The sequence below is a fragment of the Pezoporus occidentalis genome, unplaced genomic scaffold (genome assembly GCF_034315485.1).
Source record: "Pezoporus occidentalis ecotype Australia unplaced genomic scaffold, CSIRO_AGI_Poc_V1 ctg261, whole genome shotgun sequence".
In the NCBI taxonomy this organism is placed as follows: domain Eukaryota; kingdom Metazoa; phylum Chordata; class Aves; order Psittaciformes; family Psittacidae; genus Pezoporus; species Pezoporus occidentalis.
The window spans coordinates 49,120-72,527 of record NW_026914513.1 but is presented as its reverse complement, the minus strand read 5'-3'; the positions used below and the strand labels follow the sequence as shown (position 1 = coordinate 72,527).

The 23,408-nt window shown below is 39.5% G+C and overlaps 1 protein-coding gene across 2 annotated transcripts in view; it reads right to left on the bottom strand.

The window, feature by feature from the left end:
- The window catches only part of PRRG1 (proline rich and Gla domain 1), a 29,885-nt gene extending 9,726 nt beyond the window's left edge, over nt 1-20,159 (bottom strand). The window contains exons 1-2 of one of the 2 annotated variants that reach the window (XM_062624084.1): nt 19,958-20,159; nt 3,956-4,005 (exon numbers count right to left, since the gene is read on the bottom strand). In XM_062624084.1, coding sequence (XP_062480068.1) covers nt 3,956-3,965 — 10 coding nt within the window. In that variant the 5' untranslated portion in view covers nt 3,966-4,005; nt 19,958-20,159. The remainder of the gene's footprint in view (nt 1-3,955; nt 4,006-19,957) is intronic. The other variant, XM_062624083.1, reaches the window with a different exon arrangement.
- Between the last annotated feature and the right edge of the window lie 3,249 nt (nt 20,160-23,408).

The following is a 23,408-nucleotide window of genomic DNA, read 5'->3' as shown; positions in this document are numbered from 1 at the left end:
CAAATGTGATGGACCTCAGTTCAGTATCACAGTCATGTCTGCTTAAACAACATTGAAGACCTGTGCCTAAGAAGAGTGCTCAGAAGAGACAGGCACATGCACAGCTCAAGCAACTTCTAAAACTAAGATGACACAGAACAAACAAATACTGCTTGTGAACACCCAAAAGGATATTTTCAACTGCCTGAAGGCATCACAACGAGAATGCTCTGAAGTTTTTGATGTAAATATTTAAGAGTATTACTCGGTCACATGAACTTTGATAAACGCCGCTGTTCTGGTGTAAGTCTGTAAGTTTTCTTAAGCAACTTTGAAGCAGACTTCTTTTCTTCACTCCAGAAATCTCAACCATGAAATAATGACCCTTTTGGGGGTATGGGGAAAGTAGCCTACTTCTGTTTTCTTGAATCATACACAAAACCTCACCCTATTCAATGAATTAAATACAACAACCTCAAAAGACAACAAATGTTCTGACACAGTATTCCTTATTTGCTTTTCTTAGGTTTTGGTTCAAGAAAAGAGCTGGAAGCTCTTCTGATGTTTCAGTTTTTCCTCAAGCACCTTGACCCAGTGATTTTTACAGTAATACACAGCAACTGGCACACTCCAAAATCCATCAGACTGAATTACCCAGGAGGTACATCTGCAGTGAACAATGCAGAAATTCTCCATGTATTTCAGGTCAGAAAGCAAGAACATCATGTAAGCGCAACACTCTTCTTGTGCTCTCACTGCCAGCAAGTGGGGCTAATTATTCAATACACTGCCATGCTGATACACTCATACCACTTTCCCTACTTGTGCAATCATTTCTGCATTGGTTCATTTACAGCTAGCTCAAGACACGTGATATACCAGGAAGACAAACTCACTATCTGCTAAAGACAGTGACTGACTGGTTTCAGAAATGATTTATCTATAATATTATAAAAATCAGCTGTGTTTTCTTTTCCCTGCTAATCTGATTTTGAGTTTCAAAAATGCATGGCATCAAGTCTACAAAGATGACCACAATGCTTTTGCTTTAGATTGATGTGTGATTTTTCAACAATGAGGTTATTACCATAATTAGCGTGATCTACTTTAATTTTGTTTAGTCTTTGTGTTATACTTTGTTATAAATTGTTAGACAGTCATTTTCCTTTTGCAAAGGATTAAATGAAGATTTGAAGATTAAACTCCAAAACACCCAGTCACTCCCATACTTTCAGTTGAATATATGTGGTCCACAAATGCACCACACAATTACACTATTCATGATGCTGCCAGAGGTTCAGGGCATAGAACTCTACAACTGCACCCATTAAAATTTTGGTTTTCTACAGCACCACAGGCAAGCACATGAGCATCTGCTATTGTGTAAGTTCGCTGGCTGAACATACAAATTAATATGCAAGGATCTCTTCAAAAGGGAAAGGAATAAAGGATGGCTTCTTTACATTTCCCACAGCACTTCTCTGACTTCCCTCTGGGCCTAAAGAGCTTGGTTTCTTTCAACACATCTCAGTGATCACCTAAACACGATGAGCTGAAGGACATGTCTGCATTAGGAAGCCAGCATGCAGCCATGCAGGGGGATGGACTGCCAGTCCTCTATACTTCTCAACAACTCGTCCTCTGGGCATTCCTGAAGCAGAACGAGGTACAGCCCAGAATCTCTTAAGAGTGTCCATACATGGAATCAGTGAGGAGCAGATAATACACTACAAATCAAGTTTCCCTTCAGCAGATAAAACCTAGGGAATTTCATTTCACAACTGGAATCTGTTTCTGAAAAGAGAAATGAGAGAAACTGTGACAGCTTTGTACTGAATGCAGAGGGAAAAGAAAAATGAAAATGCAGGAAGCTGAAAATACCCCAATTCAAAGCCTCCAGCTCTCAGAAACAATATACAAATCTCTGTTCCTGCAAGCACTTTTCAATTTCCCAAAGCAGGAAACTGAAAACAAAGGTTCAGAAGCTGGCATGTTACAAAATACTGCATTTGATACACTCATTGGGATGAGTTTCTAGGAAATAGTTTAGTTTTCCAAAAAGAGCTCAGCATACATTCCTGCTTCAAAATGGATTGACAAAGAACAGCAAAACATTAAAGTAATCCAATATTCAAGAACGGCCAATATATGATTATATAAAAAGACCAAACTTTTTTATTTAGCGATTCATATTCAGAAAGTCTCTTCTCTCACAATATAGTAGAGCAAATGCGTACATCATAGAGACAAAAAAGCCCACTGAGGAAAATAAAGCATACAATGATTAATTCTAAATGTGTCTGATAAATAATAAACCATGATTAGTCCAGACTAGGAATGGCTTTTGACCCTGCAAAGCTGGAAAAATTAAGTATATTAATTAGTCTGGGTTTGACATTTTTGAAGCTCTCCACACTCCTATTGACTTTAAATCCAATCAAGAAGTCAACACAAATGCAGCAAGAAAACAAAAACATACACTGATCAAAGCAATCTTGATAGAGATACCAATTGAAATATTTAATGAGAATCAGTCATTGCCTGATGAATCCCATAAAGTGAGATAATGGAACCATATTACTTAGTATTCCAGTACCACCATGCAGACATTCAGTTATAGTTGCACAGGAGGGACTAAAAAACCTGCTTTGAGCTGGATGTGCACCTAGGCAAGCTACGGTGTGGCTGAAATCACTATAGCTGTTACTATGGAGTTAATCAGAGAAGAATTGCATGTGACAAGAATAAAATTACGGAGCAAGATAAAACTTTTTCACTTTGTTAAGGAAACTGACTAGCAAATAAAGGGAAAATCAAAAGGGACTAAAAGGAAAAAAATCAAAATTATTTTGGCATTACATAAGATAGGCACAGAAACAAATAATCTAGTCTTCCTCTCCTTGAACTTTTGTAGAATACAGATATACAGCTACCAAATTAAATGTATCTGAATCCATTTTTATTTCTTCAGACACATTAGTGCTCAGTGTGTTACTGTAACACTTTGCTTTTAGCAAGTTTTTATGTACCAGACAGTTACAAAGAAAATCATTCCAAGTCTCAGTTTTGCTTACAATTATTGAAGAGAGTAATACAGCCAGATCAATCTAGCATGCATTCCCCAGAAAACCTGTGTGCTTATCACAATAGCAAATAGATACTCTAGCAAGGTGAAATTCAATTAGAATCAGAAAGAGACAGGTAAGGAAACGAGAGGGTAAGTATGTGTCAGCCTACCAGCTGAAGCTGTCACAGGCAAAGAAAACAGGTTTCAGGTCTTTAGTGACAGAAGGAACAGGGAGCAGCAGCATGGGAAAAGTATTCTGAGGCACAGAAGTGTTGCTGAAGCCAAGCCCACGGCATTCTGGACACCAAAACCAGCTCTATTGAGACTACTATCGAATCTTCCTTTTTCTGACTTCTTACCAACACCTAAGCAGATTAAAACCACCATTAAATACTAGATACAAACATTTAAAGTATGAAGGTGCAGCTACTGATAGTTCTGAAACTTTCTGTAGGTGATCTTAAAAAAATTATTTGGTTTGCACAGAGCAGAAGGGAGAAAGATTATTTGAGCATTTACTTAAAAAGCTTTAAAAGTAACTTCTGCTCCGAGAATGCAGAGGTACTAGGACAAGCTTAAGAACAGTTAAACCTAAAGTACTCCAGGCTGGAAACTCATCTCTGTGGTCTTCATTCTGCAGCCAGCTTTCGAAAGTCCACAAATGAGTATGTGATGATTACTATGGTCTGCATATAGTATCTCTTTTAGAACAGCAGTATGATTCCAGTTCAGTTCAGTGTGGGAAAAGATCTGCATCCTATATAACACCAGATCTAGTTCAATAGCAGAGGACATTGTTTATGCAAACTGACTGAGATTTTGAGCAAAGGATAGTTTTGGGGTGTGTTAATGCCCACTTCACAGGAAGTAATAAAGAATGCACACTCATCACTAAGTTAACAAACTTACCGCGATCCATGATGATTACTGTCAAGGCAAGGAACTTGCAAATATCAAGTCTGTAACAAAAAAGGAAACATCCTGTTTAGTTTATGAATTCTGATGAACTTGCAAAAGTTTCTCTTGACTTCCACATGTTGCTACAAATGTATGAGTGTTGGAAACCCCATGGTCAAGATTAACCCCTTTTCTGAACTGTACCAATACTGCATGTAGACTAAATTCAGTAATATAGGAATACTATCCCAAAAAAGGTAACTGTTGTGAAATGGTGAATGCTTTAACCTTTTTCAAAGCTTTCCATATTTAGAATATGCAAAAAATGCTGATACGAAACAGAAGGTGTATATAAAAACCTGCAACCACTGTTTTCCCTAATCCAACTTGAAAGGTATTACATTCTCCACTGTAATTAATCCGTATCCAAGACTTAAATTCACTCTGCAGAGATCACCAAGTCAACTCATTATCTTTAGTCTATGGATCACGCTTTCTAAGATCAGAATGAACACATGCAAATTCATTCACAATATGCTACTGATTAAAACAGAATTCCTGCATAAAGTTCAGTGGCAGAACAAGATCCGTGATTTGGCAAAGGAAATAGAAATACATGAGAGGATCCCAACCTGTCCTACAAGAATCTACATGTACTTTATACCACATCTTGGAAAGAGACCAGACAAAAGACGCTCTCAGTCACAAGAGTGCCAAAACTCATTGCACTCACCAGGCAAAACACCAAGAACTACATCTGAAAGCAGAAAGAGTAGTTTGAGGGACTGTTTTCAGTTTCTTGGAGTCATTTTTCTTAGCAGACTTCCCTATGCAAAGACAAAACCACCTTTGCCCCTTGCTTCTTGAACAAAGCCAAAATCAGTGTCATTTTCTGGGTAGTCACAATGTTACAACCCAAATACCTATGCTGAAGAAACGGCCAAGCTTTTACTAACAAGCAGGTCAAAAAACTTGGCTACTGCTGTAACTATTCTCTTCATCTGTTACATTATGAATTTCTTCTGCCATTTATTACCTGCCAGTTTCAGGTGGCTGCTTTTGCAACAGCAGCTCAAGATTCCCAGTAATAGAAAAGCAAGACCCATGAGTCCTCCCTTGCTCTAGTGAAGTAGCAGTACAACAAACAGTGTATAAAAGGTACTTCACCAAGCCTACCCTCTCTAATGGGCACTCTTCTCTGCATTAAATTTAGAATAAAAATAAAAAAAAATAAAAAAAATCACGCAGTCTTTGATATTTCACCCTTTAACAAGTAATGTGTGTGGATTTCAACAACATTTGAAAAAAAACAAAACCCACAAAAAAAACAAAAAAAATACACACACAAAAACCCAAACCAAACAAAACAACAACAACAAAAAAACCCCACCAAAAACCAGACTCTCCCACTGCAGAGGAACCACTTGGGTCTTTGCCCTCAACTGCCCCTTCACATAAAAGAAAAAGCTTAATTATTTTTCAGTCCTCTACTCCCTGACAGTCTTGGTTCAAACTAAATAGTTCAAAGGTTGTTTGGAAGAAGGGATCAAACAAACAAGTACACAATAAAGCTGAAGAGGGCTGGCAATACTACAATATCTTGACTCACTACCGACTCATTTATTTCTCTACCCAACTCTATTTAGTTTCTGCTTTTAAGTCTTCATGAACCTTACTGAAGGTTACGATGTTCCTATGGTGTCAAAAGCAATGTTTTTCATATATACATGCCAATGCCAGAACATAAAATCCTCTACAGAGAGTATCTCACTAGTAACACCAATATCTACTGCATCAGGAATCCCTCTTCCAACTATCTTCTATATATTATCCCCTCCACACTCCTCAAGAGGTTATACATCACCTTAGATTTGCTTGTGGAAAAAGTGACAACACGGTGGGCAGCATGGATAGCTCTATAACCAAGTGTTAAATTCCTTGTTCAATGGCAAGCTGACATACCTGACCAACAAGTGACCTTTTCTGCCTGCCTACTTGGCTGACAGGATAATGGTAAGAAACTAAACTAAACTAAAACAATCAACCTTCCACTTCTAGTGGAAAGTATAATGACCTAATGGAAATTCAGTGAGTTCTAAAGCACGTGAGACAGCAAAGGAGGCATACCAACAAAGCCGTTGCTATTTACCAGCAGCTGTGCTCACCACCAAAGGGCTACAGTCTTACTAAGGAAAAACATTTTGCATGAAATTTTAAAGAATATTGAAGTAACAAACTGAGCTTTACACTTCTTTCCACATCTAACCTATTTTTTTTTAATCCTGAAAGTTCCCAAACCTTGTATACACTACGTATAAGCACAAAGCACAGAATGTTTTTATGCACATTTTCAAAGCTGGTAATCATACTCTAGTAGTGCAATGTATCCCTTAATTTGGGAAGTCAATTAATTTCAGCACTGAAAGTTGTTGGCTCATGACAGCATTTCTGCAAGGTTTTGTTGCATTTGTCAAGATAACCATATTCGGTTGGCAGGTATTCTTCTTCTGGGAACGCTCCCCGACTACAAGTTCAATGGAAACTTGAGTGCAGCATGTATTGTTTAAGGACAGAAGATGTGACGGAGGGCACACAAGTCCAGACTGCCTTCACTATTCTCACTCACTGACTTGTCATATATTCTATGGAGACAGAATATAAAGAACAAAGCAAGTCCTTAAGGGAAGAAATTACAAAGAGAAGAGAAAATAAGAGTAACAAAAAGCAGCAACAGCATTTTCACACAGTTACTCACAGGCTTCGTTAACAGTGATATAAAGCACTGCCAGGCCATCATGCTCCTCTCAAAAATGGGGAGGGAATACACATTACAGTACCCAGGTAGGAAGAGGGAAGTGACTTTTTTCATTCTACAGTACAATTCTAACAAGGAATACAGCCGTTAGTATTAGTTTTGTAAACTGTACAATTAATGAGGCCACTGGGATGCAATTACAACCAGATGCTACATAGAGCTATACAACTTTTTAAAGTTATAAATATGTAGGTTCTTCTAGAGCTTTTCATGAAAGCAGGTACATTCAAGGGACACTGACTTGAACATAAGTAGATGTTCAGTCTAAAAATGAACACACCTATTCTAATCCATATCCTCAAAAAAAGTGCCACGTAACAACTGAAACACTCCTGTGGGAGGTTTGTTTAGAAGAAAAATGACAACATTAAATAATTACACAGGAAAACAGATGATAGTTGCCTGACTGCCTTTATTCAAAATACTTTATGTGCCTACCTAAAAAACCCAGTCCCACCATGCGTGTCTTTTACATCCTTGGAAAAAATGCTGCAGAAGACTACAATTTTCTCTTATGATGACTTGTTTCAAGTAACTTTTTCCCCATAAAAGCACACAAAGAACTTAAATACATTCAAATGTTGGACAAATCCATTGATTTTTCTTTGAATAGGAAGTCTGTAGATAAGGATATGCGAGAAGCCTGCATTTATTAAGTTTGGTCTGCTTGTAACAGCAAGATTTTTCCAGAGAATTTGGATGGGAATAAAGAGGGATGAAACATTTTTGAAGCTACTTAATCAGACAAGGACAGAAAAGATTCCTCCCACCTGAGACTTATTCCGGTACAAGGATAAGAGTGAATGAGAGAACTGAAAAAACCTCTGCCTTATAGATAATACCCAATCACAGCATTATAAAATATTATCATTAATTTTGATTACACATGGACTCAAACCCACAAACCGGACTGCTAAGAGAAACCTGTATTCAGTGGACTGCCATTCTACCTTAAAACCAATAAAATGTATCATTACTACTCTTAGAACAAGCATGCCGAGTACAACTCTCCAACACCACCCTGTTAGCACAGAGAAGGTGGCTCATCCTGATGGCAGCCGGACAGGACTTCGGATGGCTAAGAGTGAAGTCTAGGCTTCTGCCTCATTACCCCTTCTTCCAAAGTAACTGTGACATGTGCTGAAAAGGTCCCATGTTGGGTGCCAAAAAGGACTGTCACAATTCAATCCCACCTGGCAACTAAGCTTCACAGAGGCACTCACCCACTCACTTCGCATTGGGATGAGGAGGGAGGAAGACTGAAAGTAAAAAAAATTAACAGGTAAAGAAAAAGCCCCACATGCAAGCAAAGCGAAACAAGGAATTCATTCACTGCCTCTCACCAGCAGACAGGTGTTCAGCCAACTCCAGAAAAGCAGAGCTCCACCACGCATAATGATCACTGGGGAAGACAAATGCCATCGCTCCAAATGTCCTCCCCTTCCTTCTTCTTCCCCTAGTTTATATGCTGAGCATCACCCCATACAGTATGGGATACCCCTTGGGTCAGTTGGGGTCAGCTGTCCCAGCTGTGTCCCCTCCCAACTTCACATGCACCCCAGTCTCCTCATTGGTGGGGTGTTGTGAGGAGCAGAAAAGGCCTTGGCTCTGTGTAAGCACTGGCCAGCAATAACGAAAGCATCCCTGTGTTACCAACACTGTTTCCAGCACAAATCCCAAAGTACAGGCCCATACAAGCTACCATGAAGAAAAACTCTCTCACAGCCCAAACCAGCACATGTATTTAGGTGTTTTTTGTTGTTTTAAAGCTGTGGTGGTATTCTGGCTGGTTACTCTCTGGTTACTTCCAGGTTCCTCTGGCTCAAATGGGCAGCTGCTATAAAATATCTCTTCCTTCTCCTCCCCTTCAAAACCAGACAAGGTCAATCTTCTGATGCACACACTTGGCCAGTAGGACATGTGGGAGAAGTAACAACACTCTCCCTTCAGGAGACTTTCATTGGCAGGTTTCATTGTTTTAAAGTGCATGGGAACCAGCCAGGGCAGCTCTTATGAGGCATAACTGAACACTTACGTAACTGCATCTGTACTGAAACCAGAACTGCATAAATACTCAAGAGACTGTGCCGTTTTGAGCTGCTTACATAGTGGCATTTCAGATCTCAGTCTTCTATAAGCTACAGTTAAAAGACATTGCTGCTTTACATTAGACAATCCCACTATGCTTTAGGAATTAAAATTTGGAGTATTTATCTTGATAATCCATCAAAGTGTTGACATAACGATAACCAATTTCTCTCCTTTTTCAAGTGGGACTGGTGAACAATTAAGTAAAGCTTTCACAGAAGGATATGTTTTTATCCTGATTTTGTTTGGACAGAAAACTAATGAATCTGTGTTACTTTCTGTTCTCTCCACCCTCCCCTCCCCCAATAGCTTTTAACTAAATCTGACATGGAGATTTCTTCTTCTGTGCTACCATAAGTTTTCCACAAAGATCAATGACCAAGAAGAACAGAGAAAAGCCATTAATGTTCTCACTGAAGTAAAGACAGGGTTTACCAACTGCAGCAGTATCTCAGGAAGCACCGTGCCTATGGTGGTTGTAAATCATTACCCATTTTCACCATCAGAAAGCAGGCAGTCAGAAAGCATACACCCTGCTCAGGGCCAGCCACAGCCTCTACAGATGGCTGCAAACTGGCAAGTCAAATAACATTGAAGAGATAAGAACAGGGAAAGAGCTCAGCCAGCACAGAAGAGGTATCAGAATATGGCGGTGATCTGCATTAGCATCTGTGTCACAAGAATAAGTATGTTAGAGAATGTAGGAGAATTCAGACTGATAAAGTAGGAAAGGGCAAAAGGCAACACAGACAGAAAAACAGATTCATTATAGCTATGGTGTTCACAGACGTAATTACTGCTTAAGTGTCAGCTTCCAAATCCAACTCAAGTTGTCAACCACTTTGATATTATCTATTCTAACTTAGGCTTGAATAGTTGGACTCTTTTATCTGAAGCAAGTACAGTGGTCATGAATAATAGCCTTTAAGTGCATTATGTTTATCCATGACTAAACTCACATCAGCCAGGAATGCAGAGCAATAGAAGTGAATCTGAAGAACAAAACAGTTGCTGCCGAGGACCCAATTGACACAATACATACATTGAGAATTTTACTTTGGGGTAGAGCTCTGATTTCATTCCATGAGCTGAACACCATGTGGCAGTGGGACTGCAAAAGGGATGCTCTTGGAGCATATCTTCTGGTTTAAAGTAATCAAGTCTGAGTCTTTGAAATGCCTCTGCAATATAAACCAAAGCACGGAAAGTGGTGACAACTGGGAGTTTTGCTTCCAAAGCATACTCCTAGTCTAAACCAAAATGCCACTGCAGATACACCCAATACATCCTGTGTGACTATACTCAAAGTAGTAAGAAGGTGTGAGGAAGCTCCAGATAAATGATTCCTCAGCAAAGAATTACAGGTTGTTACGTGGCGACAGTGAATGGCAAAACCTTCTGCAGAGCTACAGAATTATTTTGACAAACAAGCTGACAAAAATACAGGTAACATGAGGCTCTCCCTCAAGAAAAAAAAAAAACAAAAACAAAACAACCCAAACCCAAACAATCAAAGAAAACTCCTAGAAACCAAGCAACCTCACCATAGTGAAAGAGATTTCTGAAGCAGCCTATGTGCTTGTCTCTTATCGTCAAATGTGTTCTTACTATGGAAATGATATACTGCTAACACACAGGATACTATAAGGTCCAATCTGAGAGCTAAAAATATGAAATACCAGAGTGTCTGCTTGTAAAAAACAAAACAAAACACCACCACACTCACCCCCTCCCCCCCCATGCAGCTAATCTGGGAACTAGGAGAAAACATAGCAACCCCTCAGCTTCCCCAAAAACTCGAAAAACAAAGCACATTCTCCCCACACTCACACAAGGAGTGGAAACTTGCAATTACAGACTAGAAAATTAACATTCAGTTTATGATCACTATTGTCAATATTTGCACTAACTTCCTCCCCATGTTACCAGCTTGTAAACTCACAGTCAATACACAATAAGCCAGGGAAACTATGTTATGATCCTTCTACCTCACATTTACAGGTGGCTGAAGTTTTAAATAATGTACTGATAAATTCCCATGCTACACTAGTGAAGTGACAACTGCTTATTCAATAGCTACCATGTTGTTTGGGGGTTTTGTGTGTTTTGTCTTTTTTGCTTGTTTGTTTCAGGTTTTTTGTGTGTTTACAGTAAGATAAAGCAATCAATGGACCTGCTAGCTCTTTTCAATGAAAACACACAAACTGTATCAAAACATCTGCATTTTTCTTTATAGTATGTTTTCACTCACAGCCTCCTTAAATTAGAAGACTGGAATGTGCACTCACTTTTATTTTTCTCTCCTATTTTGTCCCATTTTCATACAAATAAAGTCTGTATCTGTTTTGTAAATTACAAACAGCTTTCACTTTGGAGCTCAAAACATCTCCCTATGCTTTACAGACAACAAACTGAGAAGCTTGAACTGAAAACAGAAGCTCTGAACTCCAGCTGAAAACTGGATTGTATAAGGATTAAAACCTACATGCTACTATTAAAAAAAAAAACCCAACAAAACAACAAAAAACGCAAACCCAACAAAACAAGCCCAAAGCCTTCTATGTTTAAATAATCACTATATAACAAATCACTCTCTTTAAAGAAGGCAGATATTCAGCTCGGCTGTATACTCGTGCCCAGAGAATATAAACACATTACAGCTAACCATTATTTCTGACAACATGTGGGACAGGAAGGACAGTGACCTAGGCTGAAAGATGTAAATCAAAGCACCTGAATTTTCACATAGTGCCTAAGTTACAGAACTTGCTGCTGTAAAATGCTGTTCAGAACAAAAGCAGACATAGGTTTAAATAACAGAAATAAAAATCAATAAATTAAGGAGAAGTTTGCTGATGACTATAACACAATTGTCCAGATGTATCCTCTATCCCATGAAGTTTCCAATCTAACAGTAAGCAGGACTTTACCAGGGAAGGTTATTCTGTTCATGCTCTTCATTGAGACTCTTCCCATAGCATCTCCAGTCAGCTGCTGGCACAACACACAATGCCAGACTGACTTTTTTGCCTGATCTAGTATTGCAGCTCTTACTTACGTTCTCCCTTACGTTCTCCAGTATGCTAAAATGGCTGTTTACCTTTCAACAATCTTCACGTTATTAATGTCTAATTTAGCATCTTCTACAGTTTCTAGCCACACAATTTCCCAAACATTTCAACCACTTGCTAAAGTTCAGGAGCCAGCTTACCTTCACATTTTAGTATTACACAGTATTCCAAAGAAAGTATGCATTATTACGTACACAAAAGACACTGCATATACCTTTACAACTACCTAACTATGAAAGAAGGGAAGCAGTCCAGTGCCCAGTATGGAACAAGTAAGAGGAGCTGGATAAAGTGGTTTAAAACTGTATTAGGACCAGTTACGAAATGTATTAGGGAGCAAATACAAGCATATAATAGAAATCAAATTGATAGATGGCAAGCGGTCTTTTAATATATACTACTCATGATCTACAACCTTCCTTCTTCATTTGGCTCTAGGTCTTCCATCTGTTCCCACGTCAACACATCAAAATATTCAGAATACAGATTATAACAGTGCTGTTTGCCTTTTAAAGCATTATGGGTCAAGTAAGGGACTAACAAAAACAACAGAGTACTACCTTCAGATTATACATCTTCAGGCATGAGAGTAAGGGCCAAGCACCAGTACCTGGGCCCAGTCCATTTACAAGAACATAATTTCATTGCAGTTTGCACAACCTGAAAATGTTACAAGATCAGGGGTAATTGCATGGCATTTTTCCTACTTTGAAAGCATTATAGATACTTTTTTTTCCAATACATCTTAAAAAGCAAAACTATGGCCCAAATTTCACAAGTAATACCTTTACAGATTTTCCAGTACCACAAACTGGCTGTACAAAATTCAGCCTCTATCAGTCTGGATCTGATATTAAAGTCTCCTCTTTTCACACACACAGAAAAAAAAAAAAAAAAAGACATGACAACTCTATACATTTGAAAAAGATTATCCTCAAGTCATTGAAGTTTTTCTTGAATTTTTAAAAAACAGTTTTGTTCTAAACTACCAGTATTTTTTCAAAGAGCTATTAAAAACCCCCAGAAAGATTCTAGACCTTTGTAGCCAAAAGAAGCCTGGATAATTTCACACTGTCATCTTCATTTTGCATACAATAATTGTATTTTTCAATTACATTAACCTACTTCATAAAGTTTATTTTGCCTTTCTGTATGACGCAAAGGTAAGGCAAATACTTTGCTCTGTAAGGAAATGGCATTTAGTATTTGCTTGGTAGGCCAATGTCTTATACCTCATTTAACTCAGAAAAATTAGCCGGAATATAAAATGTAATTTCTTTGTGAAGTGCTAAACTAAGCTAGAGGAATGTGCAAACAAAGCCTTCTCTTCCAAATATTTATGCACTGTCAGCATGTTTCAACGCAAGTTTCCACCTCATCTGTCTTCCCCTGAAGCAAGGCACACATGACAGCATTTCAGACCATGCTTTAATGGGATTTTCCAGTCATCCAAAAAAAAAAAAAAAATCAAATTGCACTGAAGTGACAGAAGAGTCATAGTTACATATTTCATCTTATTGAATTCTACGGTAACTAGGGAAAGACAATGAGGCACAACTACTCTACGTATTTTTTATGAAGTTTTCTGTCATACTGAAAAATCACAGAGGGCACAGAAAGGCACAGACCACCAGAATCCACAGAACAGCTACAGTAAACCAGAAGAATTTTTAAAATGCTGCTATTTCCCTCTCTCACAACACCCATGACCATTTTCCCTCACACCTTTACATGCTTTACAGCTTTACATGAATTTCCAAATATGTTAAGATATACAAATGACTGTGGTTTGTACTGATTACAATTACTTTTTTTTCTAAGTAGGATATGAACAAACATACACACAAAAGTACTTCAGCTGATTTACATCTTTGAAGTATAATGAAAAACAACATTTTGGCTTCAACCCTGAAGGAGAGTCAAGGAATCTGTCCTCCCTTCCTAACACTGCTACCCAGTGCTGTACTGGGGATCAGAGGCCTCAGTGAGGGCAGACATGCTACATACCACCAAGTGCATCTCTACCTTTTGTATTTCTGATGCAGGTAACTTCAACCACACAAAAAAATTCACAGAACCATAGAGGATCCCAGGCTGGAAGGAACCTCAACAAATTTTCTCATCCAATCTTTCCTGAGAAAAGGAGCCCAGAAGAGGTTACCCAGCATCTTGTCCAATTGCATCTTGAAAGCCTCCAGTGATGGGGACTTCACCATGTCCTTGGGGACGCTGTTCCAGTTAATTCTTGTTCTCACTGTAAAAAATTCCTTTCTTATACCAAGATGAAAACTTTGATCAAACCTTTGCCCAGAGTTTCTAAAGAACGGCCATCATGAAAATGCTTTGATACTGCTGTTTCTCATAGACAACTACAGATCTGATGAGCTTGTAGTTGAACACTTCTTTCTAGTTCTTCCTAAGTGGCCTTTGCATAAAAGATGACTTTGCTCACCTTTCTTTTCATTTTCAGAGTCTGACCCCAAGATCTGTTCACCAGGTTCTTGGCCCTCGAGGGACTTCTGGTACCTTGCCCCTTGAGCAGTTTGTTGCAATTCTTCAAACATTTTGGCAGAGAAAGATGCTGATACAGTACTGCTTCACTGACAGTTTAGGAGTCAGGACTTAAATCAATCCCAGATAAAGCTGAGTAGGCAGACTCCACACAGAACCATACAGTCCCACTCCCTCACTTGAGTTGATTCAAGGTCCAGTTAGTAGTGCCCAAGGCCAGCCAGAGGTAGCCCAGTGGAAAGCCTTTTTTGTGTGCATATTATTTTAGTTTGACTGGTTTCATTTTAAAACAAATAAGCTCCTCAGTTCAGTTGACTGCACAGCATTAAAAGTGCCGGTGCACTTCCAGCACAAGAGAAGCAGTAAAAATGCAAAACTTAGCAAAGGATAGAGGGGGAATGCAAGAACTCTTGTTTTCAGGCAGCAGGACAAGCTTAGATCAGTTAAGCTGCTTACAAAGCCACACAGTCAATATGCTATGCCTTTATCTTGCTGCTGCCCACAGCTCTGATAAGCAACAGTTGCAAACAGAAAATAGCACAGTGAGTCCATTTCATTTCTGATACCCAGAAATGCTCAGCAGTACTGAAATAAAATGTCACAGACTGTGCTAATTCCAGCTGCCACAGGGGAAATCTATGGGAAGACAGGCAAGAGAATTAGCTAAGAATTCTGCTGTTGAGACCCTGTTCAACCCTTCCCTATGACCATGAGAATGAAGACTAGGGACAGAAAAATGAACAGAAAGTTGTTTTTCCTCACAGCTTTATCTAGCAAATAGTTTGAAAAGTAATACTCTGCAAATAAAAGCTGAAGAATACACACAAGGTCAGCAAACAGCACACTGATTAACCTGGAGGTACACGCAAGTGCAAAAGTTCACATCTGATGAAGACTCTTATTTCTGAATTTCCTGGTAGCATTCCCATCAACTGCCCCACACCAGTGAGCTAAGACACACTTTTTGAGCCAAAAAGACATCAATCTTCAATGCCAAGTAGTAAACATTTAGAAATACAGATTATTATAATAAATATTACAGTTTAGACACATTAAACATTTAATTTAGTGGTAGACATTTAATAAGGAATTATTGTAAAGTGAATCTTGAAACTGGTCCATGGCATTCACTCTTACACTACAAGAAAACAGAGCACATTAATAAGGTATAATGGCTTGGTGTGAAAAAAAAAAAAAAAGTCTCACCTAACCTAGAGTTCTGGCAAACACAGATGTTCTGCAGTTTCAGGCAACAAAATGAGTACTTCACCAGGACTAAGAAATTTTATCTACGATAAACTATTCAATCCTACTTTTCACATGGTTTCTCTCTTGATTTTAGCATCACTTAATCTGATCGTCATTGGAGTAATCATATAGGTGCAGACTAACTACTGCATTAGAAAACTGAAAGTGGGTGATCTTAAAACACAAGAAACCACCATTCAAAAGTCATTTCAGAAGCACATGAGAAGGTCGAGTCAAATGCTTCAAAGAAACACTCCACTGAGCAGGTAACACAGCACAATGTAATGTATAAAACGCGAATGATCTCAAACTTTCAAGATGTAATTGCAGAACTGTCACCCATGTAAGGGCATGCTTACAAACCCTTCCCCCAAAAAACTTTACACAAAGCAGCCTTCTTAGTTTGAAAATAGGCAATGCTTCTTGTACTGTTATATTTTCCAGGATTCTTAGCCTTGGATGTTACCTCCAATATGTTGGGCTGTGCAAACATATTTCTTGTCCAATTTTACAAGTGTCTTTTGGAACAGATAAGTAACTTTTATCCAAAGTTAAAGATATTTTACATTATGATTATGTATCATTAAAAATAAGTGATAGCCTGAAATATGCATAAAATAGCTTTCAACAAGCATATTTCCTTAACAGGCTAAAATACATGGTGTGATTTTAGGTAGTTATTATGTAATTTCCTTAACTTCCAGTATGGACAGGCCTTGCTTTTACAACATAGTTATTTTAATGATGGCATTCAGAAACCTTGACTAAAACAGATCACTTGATAATTGCCATCAAAACTGTTGGCAACAAGAGAATGGGCTAAGCATACTTCAGACCTCACAAAAGCGTTATCAAATTTTACTTAACAAGAATCAGTAAACAAAGCAAAAGTAAATAAGGAAAGGGCTGGGTACTGTCAGATTAGATTTTTAAAAAGGTCAGTTACAGACATGTGAACTCAAACAAAAATAGCTTGCAGGAGAACAGATATCAGACATTAGGTCATTTAATCCATTCCCTTGGCAGTTCTGTATTGTTCTCAACTTCACATTGCAAGCGCTTTTGTTTATAATGTCGGAGAGGAAGCAAGGGATGGAGGGAAGAAAGTAAATTGTCTCTGGAGGCTAAAGCAAAAAAAAAACCCACATGAAAGAAACACAAGCCAGAAAATGACAGCATAGGAAAAACAGAGCTGATTGGAATCCATGAAAGAGGAAGATACAGAGCTGCAAAGATGTTCATAATTTAACTGAGAAATTGAAAGCAAAAGTTTTTAACAGGATGGTGCAACAAAATTCTTGCCTACAGGAACCTGCTGTAATTTGCTGACTAAATAAAAAGAACAAAGTATATAAGATTTATGAGATCAATGGGACAGGGAAGTTGAGAAGCAAAATGGCTTAGGCTTTTCCCAGCACTCATATTGGGGTAAGTGGTACCAACCACATTCCTTGTTCCTCCACCCATCCAGCTGTTTGTAAAGCCAGGTAGTAAGTGAAAAGTTAAGTCACATTTTCTTTCTCAACCTAATTGTGTGATCCACCTCACCAGATTGATATAGAAATGGTTATGCTATCACTAGTGAGGGAGGCCACAGAGGTACGCAGGACAAAATGAAGCAAAAGAGGATCATAGGAAAAGGGAACTGTTTAAAATGACAGAGCAAACAAAAATGTTCACAATGCTGTGGTTTACAATAAGTTTGCACTGTCACAAAGTACATTTTATCCCTATTTTTGCCACAGAATTCATTCATGACTCTAGATAAACTACTTAAAAATCCTGTTTCAATGGACACTTCAGCTACATTTTAGGGGTGCCTCTCCTAAAATCCGAGTGATTGATTTGCAAAAGTAGAATAGCTTTAGGCCGGTTATTCAACTAATTTGCACCTGCACACTTAAAATAAACCAGGGCACCAAACTCAATACCCTAAAAAAATAAATAAAAAATCAGGTCCTACCCTGGATCAGATTTGGTCTCCATAGTTTTATCTTTCATTCTTCACGTGGAGTGAGAGGATGATTATTTCTTTGTCTTAGGAAAGTTTTGTCAATTAAGGGGCGGATTTTTTGATTACTGAGATATTAAGGTGATTCCACAGCCAAAGCAGAATATGAACACAGGTTTGAGTCATGTTTAGAAAAAAGTCATGACATCACATGACCTAAGTAATGAGGACAAGGCCAAAATACTTACTCTTTTTAATAACTTGAGTCTAACAGGAATTTTTTATGTAACAAACTATTTTATTACTTAACAGAAAACTCATTCAATCTAGATGTATGAAGAGGCTGAAATAAAGCTAACTAAAAACTTCAGTTCTCCTTCATTTGTTAGTGCTTCTGGAAATGGCAACATTAGTACAGTTACTCCAACTGTGTGTAACTATCCACTTCTAACAAAGCAAAACTCTTATAAGCTTGACACTTAATTGGTTATAACACGTAACACAAATGCAATGCTTTGCCATTTGAGCTGATACGTTATCTTGCTGCATTAGGTGGACACAAATTATGGATGAATTTGCACGAGAATGGGATAATCCATGTTTTGCCTGGGGATTTTGTGGTTTAATTCCTGGGGATTAATTCCAAGAAAATGGGGATACTGAGGAATTCCAGGTTCTTTCCTAAACTGTTCTGGAATATAATTTTTTCTTGTCTAAAAGAGGCTGAAGTAAGATGGCTGAACAGATGTGTAAAAAGTCTAACTTCTTTCCTTCCATGCAGTTTTCTTCCACAGAAATTCCCTATGCCCTCCTCTCTGGCTTCTAATCTCAACTCCCCTGGCCCAGCCAGAAGTAGTCTTGCAAACTCACCCTTACTACAATGTAAGTCACCTCTCACACTTGTAAACCTCCCCCACAACCACTTTATCAATGGCACTCCCTCTGCTCAAGGCCCAGAATGCGTGACGCTGCAGTTGCACAATCCCTTTACACAGGTGTTTGCGTCCCTGTGTGTATAGATGCTCAAGTGTATGTAACCCCCCCAGCGCTTCTACATACATATCTATTTGTCCATATACAAAAAATAACAAACCCTTTCCCAACTCATCACATGTCGTTCCTTGAGCTAACATAAGCATCTCTATGGCAGGGCAGAGAACCAGCTGTATTAACTAGGAGAGAATGGGGAGAAGATGGTGCAGAAGGTGGCAAAGAACACCAGGGCTGCAGAAAAAAACATGACTAGAATTGTTTTCCAGTGACAGCCTATATTAATAATAAAATTTAAGGTGTTGATTTTAACCTAGAACACCAACATCTACATAACTGTCCCCCTTCTCCCCCTAGACTTATCTATGACAACAGGGTTATGAAAATTTGAGATTATTTTGAGTGTCTTCATTTGCTTAGTCTTCCCTTTACTCACTGGTTCCATTCCTCTTTGTTTTGTTCCCAGCCACTGCTTGCTCTTCTACCCCTCAACCAACACATCATTCAATCCCAGTTTCAACTGTGATAACATAAAGTCTCTCTACACCCCTCTTGCTTTCTGCGGATATGAATTGTTCTCTTGCCAGTACCAGGCCTAGAAGAGGTCCATTGGACCTCTGGAGAGTCAGGCTAAGAGCTTCCTTCCATACACCTACCCACCCTCAGCATCTTATGGCTTCAGCTTCACTGCCTGTCCTGGCTACTGCAGGTCTAACACAGGTGGAGGCTTTGAGCGGCCCCTACAAAAGTGGAAAAAGTTTTAACAGGCAAGTGAAAGCTTCAGATGGTTTTGGTTTAATTTTGTTGTTTCGCTTTGGTGGTGGTGCCGTTTAAAACTTAAAAGAAACTGCCTCTTTTGGAGGCAGCCACTGAACTCTTTCGGAAAAGAAAGTCCGCAGCATTTTTCCCTTTGTTAAAAATATTTTCCTCCCTGGCTTGACTGGAAACGGCACAAACCCCTTGAGGGAAGTTTTCCGGGCGGCTCCGCCAGCGCCAGCCGCCGCCGGATACCACCAAGGTAAGGAGGGCAACTGAGCACGTTCCCCTCTTCTCCCCATGGAGGTCTCCCCAGCCGGGACCCCCGCTCCCGCTCACCCGCAGGGTCCCTCACACACGGCCCCGTTCCAGGCGGCCCCTTCGCTTCCCCGAGACACCGCACGGCTCCCGGCCGTACACCGGTAGGCAAGGGGACACGGCCTGCCGGCCCGGACCCTTCCCCCGGCGCGGTTGCTCGCTTCTCTCCCGGGACACCCCTGCCCGTCTCGACCGCGCTGCGCTCCTCCGTCCGGCCCAGCCCACGCGACGGGGCAGGAGCCCTCACGGCGCTGCCCCACACTCACCGCTGCCGCCCGAGGCGAGGATCCGCCGGGACAAAGCGTAGCGCGCAACGGAGATGGCCCAAGCCGCCAACCCCACGCTACCACCACCGCACCCGCTGACCCTGAGCTCCCCAGCGCGTGCCCGGAGGAGCAGCCGAAGCCTCCGCGCATGCGCCGCCGGCGACTCCCCCTGCCGACCGCCAGGGGCGGCCGTGAGGTGGGGCGAGGGTGGCCATCTGCTGGAGGTGTTGCGAGCCCGGCCGCCGTCTCGCATTGCGCCGCTGACCTTCGGCTGTGCCGTGCCTTCCTCGGAGGCTCTCTAATGGGCTGGGTTAGGGGTCAGCGGCTCCCTCCCCGGCGCAGGGTGATCCCTTCCGCCGCTCCCATGGAGGACCCCCCCCCCCTTCGGCTGTCACCCTTGACCCAACAGCCCTCGGGACGGTCGAAAATGAGGACACTTCGGCAGTTGCCTCATCGCTCCCAGGCGTTCCCAGTCTTAGTTTCTATGCGTTTGTCCATAAGGGTACACGCAGCCTTTCCTTGTGGTAGGGAGGTCACTTGTACCACCCCACCACCGGCAATTGATGGAGGCCTAAAAATGACAGGAGAAGTTATGATTTAATTACAATTTACCCCTTCACCGTGTCGCCGGGAGTGGCTGTATGGAGGCAGTGAGTCTTGCTCCCCGGGGATCTGGGCTTTTGGAGGTGCTTGGATCTCACCTTCCTGGTAGGTGCATTTCAGGAACCCTAAACCCCTGGTGTCTCACATAAATTGAGGGTAGATTGCCTTTTTTTTTTTTTTTTTTTTTTTTTTTGTGCTGCCCAGAATTGGTCCTTTATCTGAAACCAAAGGGTTTGTTAGCTTCTTTTTTAGGAAGGGTTTGTGACAAGTACCTTCAGGTTTGCCTCTATGATTTTTAATGGATACGCATGGAAAGAAGAAAGAAGATAAAGCTGCTCAGAAAACTCATGGCAAATTAATAATCCCTACCTGACTTCAAAAGCGCTGTTGTCAGTGGTGCAGTGGCCTGGTTATAAATGACTTAGGAATGATTCACAAAAATAACAGCTCAGCTTGCCAGAAGAGAGATTGAGCTCTAAATGGTGTGGAGCGTAAAATGCCATTTATTCCATGAAAATGGAAGTAAAGCTCCCTATAAATATGCTTTTTTTTTTTTTTTTTTTTTATTTTTACACTGCTGTGCCTTCTCATTCAATGCTCTGTGGCTTCAATTTTTAATGGATTACTATGCTGTATACCAGTACTTTTTACCTTTAATTTTATATTAACAGACAACTGGCAATGAGCAGGGAGAAGAATGAGGTAATTGTACAGTCACAGAGCCATTTAGGGAACAGAAAGATGAGACACAGTTTGTAATAGTTCAGACATGTCTCAGCTTCTTTAATGGATCTTGGCCTATAATTAAAAGTTAGTGCTTTCATATATGCCAACTGAGGGCTGGGACTGAGACCATCAGGATTTAAACAAAATAAATGACGCTAATATATCTGACAGTACTTGGACAGAATTATCTAGAAATTCAAATCCCTTGAAACAGTAGAAGAAAAAATACCTGTGCCGCTTGAAAGTTCGCTGAGAGCCTGATAACAAATGGCCATCAATAAGTCCCATATAAACTTCTTGTGTAGCTGAATCCATCAGGGTCACATTAAGTTTAAGGAGAGAGAAAAAGATAAGGTAGTTAATAATCATTGAAAGTAGAATCACATGTAGTATACCTTTGGTAGTTCACAGTTCTCTCCATTTATGAGTCGTTAGTACCCTTCATTGGTGTTTCATTTGAGCTCTTCTAAACAAAATGGACTTCACAGAAGACAGTCCTTCTAGCGTTGTTGAACTGATAGTCAAAACTACTCCACAGAATTTATTCCAGTTGGATATTAAAAAGTATTTCAATAAAGCCCTCAATCTTACCCATTCATTCATGTCTGTGAAGGACAAAATCTGTATCTAGAAAAGAATAGTTCAACTAAACAGAAAATTCAATGTTATCTACATAATTAGATTTTAATTTATTTGTTTAAAGCATTGATTTTTATTACCTCAAGACTGTAGGTCAAAAGTCAAAGCTGAGAGGAGAAAAGGTGCTTTGAAAGTTATATAGCACCATTAGCAGTGTAATACTTAATATTTATAGTTGAAATGCTGAGAAGGCAGAGGCACACTGTACAAGAAAAAACTCTGTACAGAGAAGATAAAAACAATGTCCCAAATAATTTTCATGTTTCATTTTGTATTACATTTGTCACAGTAAGAGGTATGTTAAATGAACATGGATTCTTACACACTTAAGATAGTTTACCTTTTGCATGGAAAAGTTCTTGTGAACCCATTTGATCTCTTGAAGATTGTCACTTTTATAAGGGCCATATACTTCCAGCTGTCTGCAGACACAAAAGATGTTATTTCTGACAAATTTCTAAACTCCCTGGTTGCAAAAATTACCTCAAGGTATGAGCAACTTGCATAAATTACAACAATCACCAGTCATTTTGGTTTGTTTTGAGCACTAACCTACCTTGAGATGGCTTCATTACTGGTAGAATAGAAAATTCTTTTAAAGTTATTCTAAGTTTCAGCTGCCCTTTGTCTGCAGCCAAAGTAGTAAAATGTTTGCCAAGAGAACAGTGACATGGATATAAGGAGGAAATTCTTTCCTGTTAGGGTGGTGAGTCGCTGGAATAGGTTGCCCAGGGAGGTTGTGAATGCTCCATCCCTGGCAGTGTTCAAGACCAGGTTGGACGAGGCCTTGTGTGACACAGCTTAGTGTGAGGTGTCCCTGCCAAAGGCAGGGTGGTTGGAACTAGATGATCTTAAGGTCCTTTCCAACCCTAACTATTCTATGATTCTATGTTGAAGACTGCCTGAATAGCATGAGAAAAAACACTTGATTTTCAAATGCTGAGAGTCTGATATTTCAAGGAATGTTTAAGTTTTGCCAATAGCAATTCAAAACTGAAGATGAAAATCTAAAATTTTATATGCAGTACCGACAGACTTTCATCACAATTTCTTTTATGAAAGAAAATTTTGTGGTTGCTTTTTTTTTGTGTGTGTGTGTCTCTGATAACAATTGCACCAGTGAGAAAAACACTGTTATTGCTTATGTTGAGAATACTTTTTAGGACTAGAAAAGCATCTTCAGTGCTGTGAAAAAGGAATTGAGGGAAGATTCAAATCATTTAGAACAAAAAATACCTTTTAAATTATGGTATTGTAATTGCATTTGAAATACAGATAACTTTATATTCTATTTGCAGTTTGGTCTGAATCATCAGAACATCTTTTTTGAATTGTAGACACATAATTCACTGATGTTTTATTTATTTATTTTCTAAAATTAAATTGTATTCTGTAATTCAATATACAGATACCTATTAGTTTTAAACAGAATAAAAATAAAAGGGCATTTTATGAGTCGGCTGCAAGTTTAAAAATATCTTAC